At 51.9% G+C, this 18,742-nt stretch overlaps 1 protein-coding gene across 1 annotated transcript in view; it reads right to left on the bottom strand.

Moving 5' to 3' along the window:
- Window positions 1-1,230: 1,230 nt before the first annotated feature.
- Window positions 1,231-18,742, bottom strand: part of LOC144934426 (aryl hydrocarbon receptor-like) — a 55,395-nt gene continuing 37,883 nt past the window's right edge. The window contains exon 11 of the mRNA XM_078860166.1: window positions 1,231-6,629. Within this exon, the coding sequence (XP_078716292.1) occupies window positions 6,492-6,629 (138 nt within the window). The 3' untranslated portion in view covers window positions 1,231-6,491. The remainder of the gene's footprint in view (window positions 6,630-18,742) is intronic.

Genomic DNA, 18,742 nt, shown 5'->3' with positions numbered 1-18,742 from the left:
AGTAGTACCCCAGTAATTACCCTGTAATCGGGTAATTTGTATGGGGTCAGGGTAAAAGGTAGGGTAAAGGTAGGCTCGTTGTTTTTACCTTTTACCTTACCTTGCCGAAGCCTAATCCAAACTATTGACCGTACAATAAACCCACTGGAGTCTGAGCCCCTTCAATGGAGGAGGAACATCAAAACGACACCAACTTTCTCCTGAAGCCCTCTCGTGGTGGCGAGCTGCCCTCGACATGGGCACTTAGCTCCTGATGATCTTGCGCGCCGTTATGCAGAAGAATAGAACACCAGAGTATCCTCTACATTGGGATGTTTTGCAACTTCCATTAAATAATGCTCTCGTCATTACTTACGGTACTTATCTAATACTATAAACCCCCAACTTGATCTGTGATGAATATGATGAACGCTGCACTTTCCGTCGTTTTCATGCAGGGGGCGCTGCAAACCTACGCGCCCCGTGCTTGAACGACGGAGGCGCAGGGACAGACGTTCGATCACGTTGGAATCGATCAGCAGACGGCGGTCTTCTCGCACGGCCAGCAGCTCCGTGTCGCCTTATCTCGATCCCGTAATCACAAACAGGTGAAAGTCCGCATCGAACCGATCCCCCAGCAAGGACATCTACTTAACGACGAGAGAAAATTCACACGAAATGTCGTTTTAATTAAGTCTTTCAGATGTAAAATGATATTTGTATATAAACAACTATCTCTATCTGTCTGTGATGTTATGATGAACGCTTGAGAGAGAGAGAGAGAACGAGGCGATTCGGTGTTGATTCCCAGCATCTACTTGGCCCCCGACTTTGCCATTTGTTTTGCGACGACGACAATTTCCCATTCTTTCTAGATTTGAAGTTTTCGTGACTGCAAGGGTCCATACTCTTTGTTTTTTTCGGTAAAGTCACGTAGGTAAAAAATAAGATGCAAATAAGTTAAATCACGACGTGATTTAATTAATTTTTATTTTCTTTAATTTATTTTATTTTATTTTTGACCTACGTGACTTTACCGAAAAAACGAATTTCCCATTCTCCCCACATACGCTACAACAAGTCGCATGGACAGACGTTCCATTACGTTGGTAAGCGCACAACTTTATCTATCTTTCTATGATGAATACTAGGTTGTTGGGGGGCGCCAACAAGCTAGTATAGTAATAATAATAAAGATGACAATGTTCCAAAAAGCATCAGTGAGTCATAAGACTTCAACAAGGCCTGGAGGTCGCCCATCCAACCAGTAAGCAGGCTGAACTCTTTCATTCCCAGGTCTCACATTTTCAGGCACCTTCATGGTTTATTCGATCGCGGTCAGCACTCGCTGGAACAGACGTGGAAGCAAGCCCAATGCGGTATATATATGCACACGTTTTAATACTGAGTCGACTTTTCTTTTGAAAAGAGCTGTGGGCTTTACAACACACAAATGTGGCTTAATGCATGTGTAAGACTACGAAAATAGCGCGGAAAAAGCAACGTCACATTATAAAAATACATAATAAGCATTCATAGTGCATTTAAAATTCTTATCAGGCTAAGGATGCCAACAAAGGATTTTTTTTTCACGGGACAGTCACGAAGAAAATGCATTGACAATGGCAGTTTTTTTGTTGTTGATGTAAATGTTCAGCTCAGCTCGACGAACCCTTCCATCGCCCCCGTGTCCCCTTCTCCACTGGCGACTGGGGAAGCCCTCCTGTGTTTTGTGTTACGGGAAAGAGCAAGGAGGGGGGGGGGGCAGGGGGGGAGTGGGCCACGTGTGACGACGGTCGAGACTTGCGGAGCAGTCGTTTCACACGCGTGCACCGGCAGGTGATTGAAGAGGCACGTGTGTATGTTGAACTTCTTACGCACCGTACGTGGCTAACCGTGCCAATCAGAGACTCAGTAAGGGCTGTCCTTGGTAAACAAGCTTAATTACATATATATAAGTGATCATTAGCAGGCTGTTAACGGACATTGGTACGAACTCTGCAACCTCGAGAAAAACCCTAATATCTATAATTTCACAGACAAGTTTTTAGGCTGTGTGTTCCTCCAGGCCCGTCTGAGGGAGAGTTTGAAGCTGCGGTGTTGAGAAAAAAAGACTTTAAATGACTTTTGCGGAGTGCTCATTGCATTGCTCGTGATGTCTGGAATACCCTCCCACTCCCAATCCGACACATCAACTCCATCACAGTATTATTCAAATCTGAACTAAAGGCTTTTTTTATTCATCCAGGCATGCGCTGAAAAACTGGCAATCCATTTTTGGACATTGGAGCGATTGGTATAAACGAGCCGCAACTTTTTGGCCACTCGTGTGAATGTTTCCTGGCTTGGTTGGGAAGTTGGTACTGTAGCCGGGGATGTGTGGTGGTAGACCTCGTGGACTCGTTCATCTGCTGTGGTAACTTTATTGGTGTTGGCGCTTTTTGTTTTGGCGAAATTTATTCATTTGTTTATTTATTTTAGATTTTTGCTTCGTCGTAGGGGTTTCATTCGCTTGGTCGTGGCTGTCTATGGGATTTGGTCCTCATATCAAGAATGTACAGCGTTATAGGGATGCCATTGGCATGCATGACGCGACATAAAATTAAAGTGTTATTGCCGTCATTGTGGTCTGAGTCTTGCACTTTTGAAAACACCACAGCAGGTGTGTCAGTGGGGGATGATATTGCACTCCTGAAAGTAAAACTATTCAAAGTGAGTTTCATGTGAAGGAAGCTTCAAGCTCACAGAGACTCGCGTTACTTATTAACACTTACCCTGCCTCATTACACAAAAATAAATTTATCGGCTGACGTTTTGGGTAATGGCCCTGCTTTTAGAGCAAAGAGAGGTGAAGATTGATTTGCCGACTTCTAAATTGAAAAATAAAACTGGATTTTTTTAAAATGAAATTGACAAACCGTCTATAATCAACACATGGATAGTTTTCTACCAAACTATTCTAGATTGTTATTTGACCAGGTAAGGCCCACTGAGCTATATAGCTGTTTTGAGAAGCGACCAGGCCACAAATGATAGCGCAACGAAATAGCTTATCACATGGAAATCTATAGCAGCCACATACTCTGAAACGTAAGTTTCTAAATGCGGAAGGAAAAACCTGAGGATCCGGAGAAAAATCCACGTGACCACGGGGAGAACATGCAAACTCCAAATATACAGCAGGTGTCAGGGTCGAGATCGAACCCACGACCTCATGTATACCAGGCGAGGCGGTTAACATCTCCCTACTGTGGCACCTCCCGTAACACACGGCGTTGGTACCTGTGTTTTTGAGTCGGGTATTCCTTTCAGTTGAAATTTAGCGAGCGAAAAGTTTCTTCAAAAATAAATCTGAGGCCCATATGGGGGGGAGGGGGTGGAGGAGGGGAGTTCGTACTCCGTGGGACAGTTTCTTTTAGTGTGTATGTTGAACTTCTTTCGCACCATACCTAGCCAACCGTGCTAATCGGTCGTGGCCAAGAAGCTAAACAGAATGCATGAACAAGTTGGCAGGGATACACAAGCACAAATTAAAACTAACTCGCCACGTTTAGTCATCACAACTGCGTTACAATAGAAATTATACATATGAAGCTGATGCTTTGCACAATGACAATTTTCTTCAACTCTCCTTCACCGACTGACTGACCGACCGACGCGTTAGCCCATGAAATATTTGTTTCCGCGATAAGCAGTGTCGCTGACGAATGCTGCGGCAAGCCCTTGCGGTTTTGTGCGTCTCAACAGTTAATGTCACACGTCGCTTCAAAGTTCAAATGCGGTTCGCAAGCTGTAACCAAAGACAAATATCCCCCCTGAAGCCTAAACAGACTGTTGGGGCAAGTGCTGTTAGCGAGCCCCTATGAAGGCATGCACAGCACATGGAGGAGTTGGTGGCCGGCACAACACAACCGGCCTCCTTTGTCTCCCCAGTGGCGATGTTTACACACTGCACCAGCTACTCATTTGAGGCTGAGTCGACCTAGGGGAGGCCCAGGACCGGTTCAGATAATCGTAACTGGTGTTGACCGTGAGCGGGAATCGAACCCGGGTCGCCAGGTTCGTAGCGCAGTGCGCTAACCACTACACACACGCGCGCAAATGAAGGCACTTTCTAGGCAGCTAAAGCTACACAACAGAGCTCTCCTTCACTTGGGGAAGGTTTCTGGCTTAACTTAAAATGTACATTTGGATTTCGACACCAACATAATTGTTGCGGAGGGTCGCTTAAAGGCACCATCTGATGCTATGCCAAGGCATGTATCTCGACTCAGCATTTCTGTGTTTGTGACAGCGGACTGAGTCGGATCTGAAAACGGCCGGTTTATTGGTTTTAATATTGTTCACTTTGTAAGTTAAAACATATGGAACTTCATTGAATGGTTTTCATTTCACCATCTGCATTTGAATGCAGATATTTGCTTTACCAGGCAAGCAATTACGATAAAAATACATATATATATAAATGTAATTTTTGTGTTTTTTTTCTTTTTCCAGAAATAAAAATCCCCATCGATAAAATCTTAAAACAGTGCAGTAACTGTAAACCGCGTCTCTTTCAGAGTTATTTTTCTGAATTACTTTGGTGACAAAATTCCAGTCCAATTTCAACGAGGAATATCACAATTTGGGACCTGTGATTAATTAACTGTATCATATATTTACGGTTATGCTGAAATAACACCAACTTGCAGTGCTTATCTTGAAGTAGTCACTGTTAGTTAGGCCGAGCATGCCCCCCGATAAGTGAAAACAATAAGCCTCTTTGTCGTGAGTTTAGGGGGCCCATAGACGTGACAATGGTTGCGCCAAATGTGAGCTCTGTTGTGGAACAACAGTGGAATTTAAATCCAACACTCGATCACAGCCATCCACCTGTTTATGATGTGAAAATAATATCAATAACTGTCGGCTTTGGAAGGCATGCGTGTCACTGTGAGTCTGAGCTACAAGCCAATGAGACCACACGTGAATTTCACGACAGAAGACGTTCAAATTCGACCGTTTTTACGTAGATTTCTCCTGCGCAGCCCTGTGTTTGACGAGGGCACGGTTGTTCACAAGCGCGAGTCCACCTCTGAGGTAGGCCCCTGCCAGTGGCACAGCAGTGCGCTGGCACAAGCCTGCACGCTCGATAGCCGCGAGACTGCCTCCTCCTGCTGCTTCTGCTGCTCCTGCTGCTGCGGCCCAGCAAACCGCAGCCTCGCAAGAGTCGAAAAAAAAGAAACGGAACAAAACGGACCTTCACAGTTCGACGGTGAGCCACAATTGGGCACAGCTCCCACGATCACGTTCATTCGCCTGCGCTCACCGTTCCGCTCACCTCGCTCGCCCCACGATCTTTGGCGTAGTGCGTTTAGCATGAGTCCTGGGCTCCTGGCGCAAGCAATGAAATGGAGCCACCCCTGTTCAATTTCCACCCCTAATCCCTGCACCACCCCCCCCCCCCCCCCCGTCATAGCCCGGTCCCTGGGCCCCTCCTGACCATAGGTCTCGGTGCAATGGCACCAGCGGCACACTCAATCGCCACACCACTGCCCGCTGCACCCCACCGCACTTCCACCCGCCCTTGCAATTTACCGTCGACGGTGGCGAGCCTCGTGACTGTGCGCGCTCGCTCCGTGCGCCCATAAACGAGGCATCTGCTTGTTTTGCAGCACCTCTGTTACGCCACAGCGCGGGGTAAACAGTGTCAAAGATTATCTCTTCTGTGTTTCTACCACTTAGCACTTTTATCAAAACAGATAGGCTTTGTGTCGTATATGCAATGTGGATGTTCGTGGTTTTTCGCCAATTTTCGTATCTGGTTTTGCAAGGCCTGGGCCATTAATTGCGCATTGGCAGGGATTTACGAGTATTATATTTATGATGTAATGATGTCTGCTCAAAAACCTCTCGGGACTGCCACATGTAAGTGCATTATCGCTCAAAAAATAACTCAATAGCTGTCTGCCCTCCCAGTGGAGTCTGGTGAAGTCATCACCAAAGCTTGAACAAGGATTGTGATGCAGCCTCTCCTATCTCTACATATCACAGGACCAGCGGAAGACCTAAACAACACTTCTTATTTTCAGCCACCACTGACACGGGCAAAAGTCAAGAGCATGAGCATGGAGCCTCACTCATTTCCATTGGTGCAAAGTCCACATTCTTACCACGCAGAGCCGAGTGTTTCCAGAGGAAATCCACCACTGTTGAACTATCGGCAAAGTGATACTTCTTTTTCCCGACCGTAGAGGGATGATGGACTGGCATTCAACCCCCATGATCGGGATTCAAATTCACAACCTTCCGACTGCAGGCGGAGCTCAGGGAAAACCACTGGATCATGTGGCTGGATTCAAGTCGATATAAAGCGGATAAAATATAACATGCGTACACGTAGACTTGCGTTAATGTGAAGTCAAATGTCTCCTTTTCGGCCACATTGGTACTTCCACAAACCACATCAAGACAGAGAAGCTTTTCAACGAAGTCTCCGGCTCGTTGTGATGGAGCTCGCGTGCCGTCGCTCAGCTGTAGTGGCCCGTTCGCAGGATGTCGGGAAAGGAAGGCAGAACCTCTGGGCCCCCCAGGAAAGTCTCGTGGCCATGAGCGCCGCTCGGGTGGCAGGACGCAAGGTTGCTCCTCAGGTCGAAGGTCGTCGCCACCTGCAACTCGGTGGCAGAGAGCAAGGGAAGTCGGGGAGGTCAGCGATCAGTGGGTGGACCCAAGGACAGCTTCACGAGTCACCACGACCAGACCCGCTGTGATTGGCGGTTACAATGATAAAACATAACAAAGATTTGTTTTGGTTTAGATTGCGTAAGTATAATTGTGTCGTTAACCCGCCACCAATCGACACGGCCAATTCGTAAGGTTTGTCAAGTAAACAAACCATGCCCATGAGTTACTACTTCAGCCCACCGGTGTGTTGGAGAGTGAATCCACGACATTTACGACGTTTCTCCGGTGATTAAATCCAGCATCATCGGGCGATTTTTCCAGAATTGCCATTTCGTTTTTGTGACAAACCTTACTAATTGGCTGTGTCGGGTGGTGGTGCGTTAAGGACACGTTTATACTTACGCGATCTCACCCAAAAAAACATGAATAATATTGGTTGCGAAAGCCAAATTAAACAACGTTTTATGATTATAATTATGAAAAAACAATAGGCTTTATCCTTACCATCAGGAGCACAGGTGTTAAGATGTTCAAACTAAAAATAGACACCCATCACAAGGGATCAAGCCTCCTGCATTTACCACACATGTGTAATATCGTTGAGGACTCTTGGACGCCGGGGTTGAGGCACACGTATTTATTACGCAAAAGTTGTCACAACCGCGGACATACAACACTGGAGGGGGTATCGGCCTCCTCACCCGGATAGCAGGGAACACACTTGCTAGCTATCTCTGACCTACCTCCTAGTCCTCCACTAACGGGCTAGGGGAGGCTATCTGGCCCGACACTGGTAAGTCGGGCTACGGTACCCGAAGTCCCAGAGCACTAGCTCTGGTTCTCGGGACCACGCTGCTGGCTCGGTCCTGCGCGGCCCTGACAAGGGCGGCGACCAAGGGGAGTCCAGGGCTCTATCTAGACGATCTTCGGTCTTCACTGGTTTAGCTTTAACATTGTTCCCCGAGCTCTCCGGCTCATCCCCTTTTATACCAAAACCCCCCGCTGAGGGGTGGGGCCCCGGGGGATCACAACTCCGGGTCAGCCCCCCAGGCTGCCCGGTGCGGACGTCGTTGAGAGCACCTCCCCGTGCACTCACGAAGCCCCGCCCACTGTGTTTGTTTCCCGTGTGATCCTATGTATACAGCCCCTCCGTAACACCCCTACATCACCCCCCCTGTACAGCTCGCAGCCGTCCCGGCTGCAACAAATGACAATAAAAGTTTATTTACCCCTCGACCCCGCGTGTGCCTCACAATTTTATTCAACCATGACGCGAACGAGAACAACAACAAGAACCAGAAAAGCAACAAGGGAAAATAACCCGACGCACCCCCCCCGAATAAATACGAATTCCGTAAACCCACTTATATACAATTTGCAGGGAACCACAGCACACACATAGCGAACACCACATACGTACAATCCAATGAGCAAGGAACACACTACCCACACAACACACAGTGAACATAACATGTGAAAAATATTTTTTTTTCTTTTTGGGCATCACAAGAGTCTGCGCATTCTTGCGCTCGTCCTTGCAGCAGGCCCGTCACACGGGGCAACCCCGGATGGCGGGTCGTCAGGTGGCAACTGTCCATTTCCGAGTGAGTCTCTTCTCGATGTCGCGAGACCCTTGGCATCCCCCGTAGAGGTTGTCGGGCGTGAGCCCGTCATTCCTGGTGCACCTGGGGGCGGGACAGCCGGCAACACGTCAGGCGAGAGCAGCGGAGACGGACCCTTTGAGTCGGTCGACCCCCCACATGTTTGGCCACGCGTGTGTGGAGTGGGACTTCGTACCGCAACGAAGGGTTTCAATCTGGAGGGGTGCACAAACCACCGGCGCTTCCCCCATTTGATGCGTACGCACTGAGGCCGCAAAACCTCAACCACCTCGACAGGGCCCCGCCACGGCCGCACCAGTTTAGAGGAGGTCGCGAGTGGTACCTGTGGACAGTGCAGCCATGCCTTGTCCCCCGGCTTCCACTGTAGCACATGCGCGCGACCCAGTCTGAGCCGCTCATTAGCTTTCTGACGGAGGTCGGAATTTTGCATGGCAGCATCCCGTGCCTCTGTTAATTTAGCAAGGTTAAATTTAACATGGTCGGCCAATTTAGTTTTACCCTGCGGTGCAGGGATCTGCAGCTGGGCCCGAACAGGTGGGTCAGGTTCGCGGCCATACATGAGGAAGAAGGGGGAAAATCCCGTTGCCGCATGGGGGGCCAATCTGTATGCTGCCAGGACCCCTTGAATTTGCAGGTCCCAATCGGTCTGTGAGTCTGAAACCTGCTGTGACAACATGGACGTGATGGTTCGGTGCAGACGCTCGACCATCCCGTCAGTTTGCGGGTGATAAGGAGAGGTACGAATTTTTTTCGTGCCGAGGAGCTCACAGACTTGTTGGAGCAGTTTGCCGGAAAAAATTTTGCCCTGGTCGGTCAGCAGCCGCTCCGGAGCACCTTTGTCCAGGACGTATCCCTGGACAAAGGCCTCCACGATGGCTGCTGCCGACTGGTTGGCCAAGGGCCAGGCCATAGGCCAGCGCGTAAAGTACTCCACCCCGGTCAACAAATATCTATTGCCCCTGGGGGTTGCGGGGAATGGGCCCAGAATATCCAGCGCGACAAGTTCGTTGACTCAGGAGACTTTGATAGACTGCAAAGGCGGGTTAGACTCCCGTGCTGGTGGTTTCCATTGCGCACACCGAGGGCATGACCCCAACAGATCTGCGACATCCCTTGTCATGCCCGGCCAAAAAAAATCAAGCTGGAGCAAGGCGAGGGTCTTTTGGGTCCCCAGGTGGAGGAGGCGCTCATGAGCGGCCCACACCACCTTACCCCGTAACCCAGAAGGGACCACCAGCCGGTGTCGATGGGATTTCCCGTCCCAATGCATCAGCAGACCCGTGACCATTTCCCATGCGTTGGCATCACCCCTCCCCCGCCCAGCATCCCTGACGCGACGACGCAACGCGAGGAGGGAGGTATCCTCCATCTGTAGGCGCCCCCATTCAGTGACAGGCAACCCCAACAGGGAATCTGATCCCTGTTGTGCGATCGAATTCGTCATTGACGCTGCGTCGTCGGCGGCCGCCAAGACCGGAACAGATATTTCACCCGGATGCCTGCAACGACCCGACCCCAGGAGGCATGCGCATTCGGGGGTGGTTGGCATGCGCGACAGAGCGTCCGCATTGGTGTGGCGAACGCCCTTACGGTACTTGGTTTCAAAATCAAAGTCCTGGAGAACCTCCAACCATCGAGACAATTGTCCCGATGGTTGTTGAACTCGCAGGGCGTCTTGTAGTGCCGCATGATCTGTACGGACGGTGAAACGCTGACCGTACAGATATGGGCGGTACTGTTGGATGAAATAGACAATTGCCAACAGTTCCTTGACGGGTGACACAATATCTTTGCTCCGCTGGAGACAACACCCGACTACCGTACGCGACTACCCGTTCCACGCCGTCAACCACCTGGGAAAGCACGCCCCCAATACCCGTGTTGCTCGCATCGGTGTCGAGCACAAAGGGTTTAGAAAAATCGGGGTAAACCGAGGGAGGAGCTTTAACCAGAGCGTCCCGAAGGGAGCGGAAAGCAGCCTCCTCCTCCTGTCCCCAATGAAAGCGGACCCCCTTTGACGTCAAAGCGTGTAGGGGCTTCGCAATTGTCGCAAAATCCGCGACAAAGCGTCGGTAATATGACGCGAATCCAATGAAACTCCTGACCTCCCCCACAGAGGTGGGAGTCGGCCAGGAGCTGACGCACTGCGTTTTGGCGGGATCGGTAGCAATACCTGAGCGTCCAACGATGTGTCCCAAATAACGCACAGATTCGCGCAACAGATGACATTTTTGGGGTTTAAATTTCAAATAAGCAGCTCGCATTTTGAGGAAAACCGCCCGCAACCTCTGGAGATGCTCTTCAAATGTTCTGCTAAAGACGATAACGTCATCCAAATAAATTAAGCACGAGTCCCATTGCAATCCAGCCAAAACCAATTCCACCAATCGCTGGAAAGTCGCCGGCGCCGAGTGGAGTCCCATCGGCAACCGGTTGAATTGGAAGAGGCCGTGCGGTGTACGGAATGCAGTTTTAGGCTTTGAATCATCGTCCAGAGGAAGCTGCCAGAATCCCGAAAGCAAATCCAATGTGGAGAAGAATCGCGCTCCCGCCAAGGCGTCCAGCGATTCGTCAATCCGTGGGAGCGGGTATGCGTCGGCAACAGAAATTTTGTTGAGGCGGCGAAAATCGACGCAAAACCGCAACGAGCCATCCTGTTTCTTAACCAGGACGATCGGCGCTCCCCACGGGCTGGTAGAGGGAGAAATGATGTCGGCGGCTAACATGTCATCAACAGCCGATTTGACATGGTCCTTTTCGGCGGGACTTAACCGAAAAGGATTTTGGCGTATTGGCGCGCTGTCACCTGTATCAATATGGTGACGCAGCAGATGGGTACAGCCCAAATCGAATTTGTTCTGACTGAAAATGTCGGAAAATTCACGCAGCAGTGTCCTAAGCTTTTGACGCTCTAAATCCGACAGGTCCGACGATCCCGCACAAAGCGCCTCGAGCCACCCTTCATCGGTGTCCGAATGTGGTTGCGGCAGAGGGACAGTGCCTACGTGATTCGCGACAGGTTCCTCACAGGGCACCGGTGTTGCGTGAGCAAGCACGGTCCCTTGAGGAACCACCACCGTCTGCGACCCCACATTGAGGACCGCGATGAAAGGGTCCCTGTCCCCTTTGACGATGGTCTGGGCCGGAATTAAATGAGGTCCGCTAACCCCGGCCCTAGATGGCCCCAGCAGAATTCCCTGGTCCCCAATGCCTTTAGCGAAGGGCTGACGAAGTTTGAGAGGCACCAACATTTGTGCCCCCGGTGGTACGCGAACCGTTTTAACGACGAACGCCGGTACCGTCGCGAACGCCGTCCGACTAGCAGTGGGGGACGGCAGAAACGCCATGCGTCGGCCCGACGGGAGCTCAATGCTGCCCTGGTCTATTAAAATACGAATCGGCATTTTGCCCAAGAAGTCCGTCCCCAGCAGGCACAGAACCGCCAGCGAGGAGGAAACAAAAATCGGGCCGGACAATTTGATATCAACGATACAAATATGTGCTCGAATCTGTCCAATGATGCCAAGTGAGCCCCCGTTAGCAGCATAGAATGGGACGTTAACCGGCAGTAAAGGACGGCTCTGGACAGGGAGAATATTGTAAATTAGTTCCGAAATGATGGTCGCCGATGCTCCTGTATCGACCAGGATGCGCACCTCAACCCCGTCAATGTGCCCCACCACGGCTGACGACCCCGACGATGCAGTCACAACGCGATGGGCCAACACGGACCACTGCCTGGGTTCGACCCGTTCGTTGCGGTGTGCGAGTGTGTGACGGGTGTGTGCGTGGGCCAAACATGAGAGGTGCCGCGACTCGCCGGGTTATGTTGATGGAGCTTGGGAGGAGGGCCGGCGTCCTGTCGAGGCGTCGTCCCGCGCTGCCGAGGAGAGCGGCACCCCGAGGCGACATGGCCACGGATGCCGCAGTTGTAACAGCGCGGGAGCGCAGGCGGCGATGACGGATGGTCGGAGCGGCTCGATCCGTCCCGGCCCGCCTGTACACCCGCCCTCTGCTGCAGTCGATGGCGCAAACTTCCTCCGCCGGGAGGGTGGCTGCAGCCACAGTACGCCCGGCCGCTGCCCTGCTGGCCTTCCGTCGCTGCGACAGTAGGTTGGCGTGGAGGAGCCACGCAGCCTGGAGGGAACCCATTTCTGTGTCATCCTGTGCAACGACGGCGATGTCCAGGTCGTCCGCCAGCAGGATCTTTTCCGTTACCATCGCGTCCACGCCTTCGTCGTCCATTCGTGGGAAGGCCGTCTTCGCCAGCGCCAGGAGACTCGTACGGTACGCCAGGGGCGACTCCTTTGCACCCTGCTGGCGATCATAAAAGAGCTGCCTGCATTCCGACGATGGTCCGCATACCGCAGCCAGCAACTGCAGCGCCATCTGTAGCGTGGAGCGTTTGTCCTTCGGCGCCGATGTAAGAGCGGCGAGGGCGTCGCTGTCGAGGAGCGCCGGCAGCACGCAGAGAGCCTCGGCATCTGTCCACTGCGCCATTTCCTGGTGTGCGAGGAAGCGCCGCTGGAAGCCGCCCCAGTCGCCCTCCTCGCCCACAAACTCCTTGAGTGGAGGTAGCTGTTGGTGCAGCGCAGCGGCCGCCGTGGAAGCTCGCACTCCGCTGTCCCCGTCACTCGGCTGGGCTTCGGCGCAAACGACGGATGGCATCGCCGGTCGCACCAGTGGTGACGCTCTGTCCGCTGGTGATGACGCGGCAGCCACTGTGCGGTCGATGTTGGACCCGAGGTTCAGGCCGGCCACGCCCTCAGCAGCTGCTGCGGCGATGGCGGGAGATTCGAAGTTGGGTGCCGTTGAAATGGCGGGAAGGCGCACCGGTCGTCGGCTGTCCTCGCCCCGTGGCGGTCCACCAGCCCCCAGCCGTGTGATCTGTTCGAGCGTGGCGGCAGCAGCGTACAGCAGCTCCGCCAGTCTTGCGTGAGCCAGCCTCAGTCCTTCTGTTGACGGCTCCCCTTCATCCCGATGCTGCGGTAAGGATGCTTCCGGCCCCGGCTGCTCGATGCCTTCTTCAGCCGTCTCGGGCTCCACAATTGCAGCGGTGTCCTCCGCCTCCGGTACCCCGGCTCGAGCTGTCCGGCGCGTGTCCATGTTCGTGATCGTTCACTTCTGTCACCAGATGTAATATCGTTGAGGACTCTTGGACGCCGGGGTTGAGGCACACGTATTTATTCCGCAACAGTTGTCACAACCGCGGACATACAACACTGGAGGGGGTATCGGCCCCCTCACCCGGATAGCAGGGAACACACTTGCTAGCTATCTCTGACCTACCTCCTAGTCCTCCACTAACGGGCTAGGGGAGGCTATCTGGCCCGACACTGGTAAGTCGGGCTACGGTACCCGGAGTCCCAGAGCACTGGCTCTGGTTCTCGGGACCACGCTGCTGGCTCAGTCCTGCGCGGCCCTGATAAGGGCGGCGACCCAGGGGAGTCCAGGGCTCTATCTAGACGATCTTCGGTCTTCACTGGTTTAGCTTTAACATTGTTCCCCGAGCTCTCCGGCTCATCCCCTTTTATACCAAAACCCCCCGCTGAGGGGTGGGGCCCCGGGGGATCACAACTCCGGGTCAGCCCCCCAGGCTGCCCGGTGCAGACGTCGTTGAGAGCACCTCCCCGTGCACTCACGAAGCCCCGCCCACTGTGTTTGTTTCCCGTGTGATCCTATGTATACAGCCCCTCCGTAACACCCCTACACATGCTTGTGGTAAAACGAACAAACAGCCTTTGAAAATGTATGCATTGTCCTTGCAACTGATTGGCCTACACAGGAGACAGCCTCATTAGCCGATCAGCGTGGTTGGCTACGTATGGTGTGAAATAAATTCAACGTACATTATGGCCTTGTCTCAACAGTGTGAGACCAAAGAACGTCAAAAGGCGAACAGCACAAACACAATGCAAATATTACAGCATGACATTCCTGGGTCCAGCAGTTTCATCTATTGGATACTTTTGCCATTATAAAGATGATGAAAAAACGAATAAGCTTTAACCTGTCTGGCAAGAATACCGTACAATGTGTTAAGATGTTCAAACATCAAATTGACACCCATCACAAGGCTGTATTAACCACACATGCTTTGTGGTCAAACGTGCAAAGAAATGTACGTTGGTAATCTATGTCATAGCTGTTGATTTGGTGTTTGAACATCTTAACACCTCTTGCCGTTAAAATGATAAAGCCTCTTAATCCTTTCATCATCTCGATACTGGAAAAAAGGGCCCCATAAAATAATAATAATAATGATGATGATGATGCTTGCACGGTGGTTACTGAGACGTATCGGGCTCAGTCTCAAGGCTATTTCACAGGAGGCTCCTTCATTGGGATGTTCCTGTGCAACTGTGAGGTGCTATGAACATTTTTTTATTTTACCATGTAGCTATGTAGCTCATTTGAGAAGCGACCTGGCCAAAAATGATAGCTCAACGAAGTAGCTTATTGCGTGGAAATGTATAGCAGCCAAGCGCATGTTTCTAAACGTGGAGGGGAAAATCCACACCACCACGGGAAGAGAGACATGCACATTCCAAATCGACAGCAGGTGTCAGTGTCGGGATCGAACCCACGACCTCCTGTATACCAGGCGAGGTAGTTAACGTCACTCATGATCCAATCCCATCACCCGTGAGCGCGGGGGGCTATCTCACGAGTTTTTCCATCGGATGCGGAAAGTCCGAGAATTGCTGCGTCACAATCGCTTCCATCATCTCAGCCGCCGGCACACGACAGGCTTTGCCCGTGGCTCATCCGCGGGGGCCCTGGGACCGCCGGCGCCAGGCGACCACAGAACAACTTTCAACATCCACTCCCCCCAACCCCTGCAGTGCCTTCTGCAAGCTGAAGAGCCGTGACAATCCGTCCATTTTAAGGGTCTGGCTAAACCTGCCCGACAGGTTACGCTGTCTAAATAAAAAAACACGAAATCCCCAACGGAGACAAAACAAGCGAAGCAAACAAGACTTTGGAGCGTCAAACTCGTTCCCTAATGAAACAAGCGCGCCGCCGCGGGCCATCGTGTGCCGAGGAGACACGGGATAACGAGCCGTGTGTGTGTGTGGCTATTCACTGGCGAGTCGCAGGTCAGGTTTGCATGGCTGATACGGCGGCAGTTGACATGGGTTGCATGCAGAGGGGTCAATTCTATCAAGGGGGTTAGAGTTAGAAACAATCCCCAATTGTGAGTGTTCCTGCCACGTGTTTCCTGCACCAGAGTGTGGACAACACAATCGCACGCACGCACACAATCACAGATGCGCGCACACACATGTGCACATAGAACCACGTGCACATGGACGCACGCACGTGTATTCAAACGCACACACACAAATATGCAAATATGCCCATAAAGATCCCCCGTATCACCTTAACAGACTGTTGGGAAAAGTGCTGTTAGCGAACACCTTTGAAGGCCGGTACGGCACATGAGGGGGTCGGTGGCCAGGCTAACCGCTACACTACAGATCCCCTAAGCCTATGCACACACACGCACATGCACAAATGCACACAACAGCCGCCATTTGCCACTTAGTGGAGGTGATGTCACCACAGCGCTTGTGCCAGGCTAGGTGTGCTCAGAGGCCATCACGTGAAGCGCGAAAGGCCCGCTGGCAGGAGGTCACGGTGCAGACCCGGGTGCTATGGGTTGACTGACGGGGATGACTGACAGATGCACCAGCTGTGCTCCCCAGAGTGCTGACTCACTCATCATGCACACAACGCACGCACACACGAACTCGCATGCGGGATCGCTTTCTGCCCAGCGGTGTACGCGAGAGCGAGCAAAGCCTGGCGGGATCTGCTGAGCGGGCGGTGAAGGTTGCTGCCAGCGCATTTACATCCAATAGCCGAGAGATTCCCCATGCAGAGCTCATGAAACCCCCTGGTCGCGATTGCCTCACGAACCCACAGAAACCGGACTGGCTCCGCTCCTCAGCCACGATTGGCCGCGAAGATTTAAAGTCAGGGCCGCCACAACGAGAGAGCCGCTAGACCGGTACAAAAAGAACCCCTCTCAATGTTCGATTACCGGTTTTTAGAAAGTCGTCAACGGGGAAATATTTCCTGGCAGAATTTTTTAAATGCACCAATTGGCACGCGCCGACACACGCACGCGGCACGACGGCTAAAGTCACCGCGCGGTTACATTTGGCCTCATTTCTCAGTTTTCGTTGTCGTCGTTCCGCTCATTCACCCGGGAAAGCCAACGTTTTTGTTTTTCGAGAAGCGCTTCCAGCAGGGTCCCACCAGGTTTTCGTCCCAGAAGGCAATGATGTTGCTCCGTGCGTTCCCAGCCGAGTATTGTGCAAGTCACTTTCAGCGTTAGAATGTTTGGCCAATCAATGCCAGTTACGTTTTCCTTTATTGTATTCAAAAGGCACAGGTGCAGCGCTGCAGTTGCTTGCTCACGGAAATGGCCTCCACTGGAGGAATCTCCAGAGGGTATTTGGCCTACTCTTCCACGCTGAGCAGACTTCTCGAAAGAGGTTGGCGTACCCACACTCTATCCCACCATCACACCGATTGGCGCGGTTGGCTTACGTACGGCGCTACGTACAGTGTGAAAGAAGTTCAACGTCCAAAGGTGGCAACCAACCGCCTTTTGTCTCTCGCTTGAGAGGCAAGCAGCCCGTACATTTAGTCTATTCACGCGGCAAAAACGCGAACCGGGGTTACCCCAGTGACGCAAACAAAAACGATTTCATGAACCCTCCGCTCAAATCGAGCGCGTTGCAATTGAGGTCAGCGTGAGAGCTGCGCATGTCACAGGCGACGGATGAGAATCCCTCCCGTTAGTGCGCCGGGCCTCTGGAGCTCCACTTTCAGTATTTCGAGCTATCCCATGCGCCTGCCCCGTCAGCTGCGGACGCACCTTTGCCCCAACACTCTCATCCAGCTGTGTCAACTGCGTATGCATGCGTGTACGTTGAAATTCTTGCGCACCCTATGTAGCCAATCACGCTAAGGAAGGACCACAAACTACTGTTTACTACGACTATGTTTGTTATGCTACCAGGTAAGGCCCACTGAGCTACGCAGCCACAAGTGATCGCTGCTCTACGTAGTGGCTTGTCATCGTCCTATAGAAATGTACAGCAGGAGCCAAACTCTAAGGGGCCGTCCATAAATGACGTCACGCGATTTTGGACGATTTTTGACCCCCCCCCTCGTCACAAAAAGTTAGACCCCCCTCAAATATGACGTCACAAAGCTCTGCCCCCCCCCCCCCCAAAAAAAATATCAAACATGCTTCAAATCGCTTTAAACTATTGTCATTGTAGTGTGAATATCATGTGGCGCTGCACTCTGATGTTGCAAGAGAAAACATTTATTAAAAAGTCTATTTAACTAAGTAGAACGTGTTGTCTATACTTATTTAAAGTTGCGTATTTTGATGTGACGTCACATTTCTCAACCCCCCCCCCTCGTCACACATCGTCACAAATGTCTGACCCCCCCCCTCCCCCAGGTGCGTGACGTCATTTATAGACGGCCCCTAAACGCATGATGTTGATTCTAACCGTGGAGGGAAAAACCCGGAGAAAAATCCACACGACCACGGGGAGAGAGACGCGCAAACGCCAAATATACAGGGGTCGAATTCACGACCTCCTGCATACCAGGCGAGGTAGTAAACATCTCGTAGCCACCGCAACTCTTGCCAGTGGCTGAGGACAACTGCCGAGCGGCAGCCAACGGAGAGAACGTTCGCCCCCAAGACGGCGTCGCTCACGGGGGAAGAGCGATGCGATCAGCTCGTGGTGCTGGGAGGATTGTTGCATCCCAGGACGGTGAGGAATGGCGATGGCTTAGGGGGAGGCCTTGATCCAGCAGTAGATTAATTATGGATGATAATGATTCTTGATTATCACCCGACCACTCATGCAATGGGCCTTAGTATGTGTGTGTCGGTGCCGATGTGTGAACCGGTCTTGGGCCTCCCCTAAGTCGACTCAGCCTTAAGTGAGTACCTGGTAAAAATCAGCATTGGCGAGACAAAGACGACCACATGTGGTGCTGGCCACTCACCCCCTCGTGTGCCATGCCTGCCTTAATAGGTGCTGCTAACAGAACACAAACGTTGGCTGCCACTCAGCAGTTCTTCTCATGGACCGTGCCAACCTTGATGGGTATTTGATTACAGGACTTGCCCCAACATTCTGTATGGATAAATCTGAGACTTTTATCTTTGTGTGTGTGTGTGCATGTGCGTGAGTGGGGAGTGGTTGTGTAGCGGTTAGCACGCTGCGCTACGAACCCGGCCACCCAAGTTCGATTCCCGCTCATGGCCAACATCGGTAACAATTATCTGAACTGATCCTGGGCCTCCCCTAGGTCGACTCAGCCTCAAACGAGTACCTGGTGCGGTGTGTAAACATCGCCACTGAGTAGACAAAGGCAGTGGGATGTGGCGCTGCCCACCCGCCCCCATGCGTACCATTCCGGAAATTCATAGG

The sequence above is a fragment of the Lampetra fluviatilis genome, chromosome 10, assembly GCF_964198595.1.
Source record: "Lampetra fluviatilis chromosome 10, kcLamFluv1.1, whole genome shotgun sequence".
Lineage (NCBI taxonomy): Eukaryota > Metazoa > Chordata > Hyperoartia > Petromyzontiformes > Petromyzontidae > Lampetra > Lampetra fluviatilis.
Note: the sequence above shows the minus strand (reverse complement) of the source record. Positions and strands in the feature narration are given on the sequence as shown.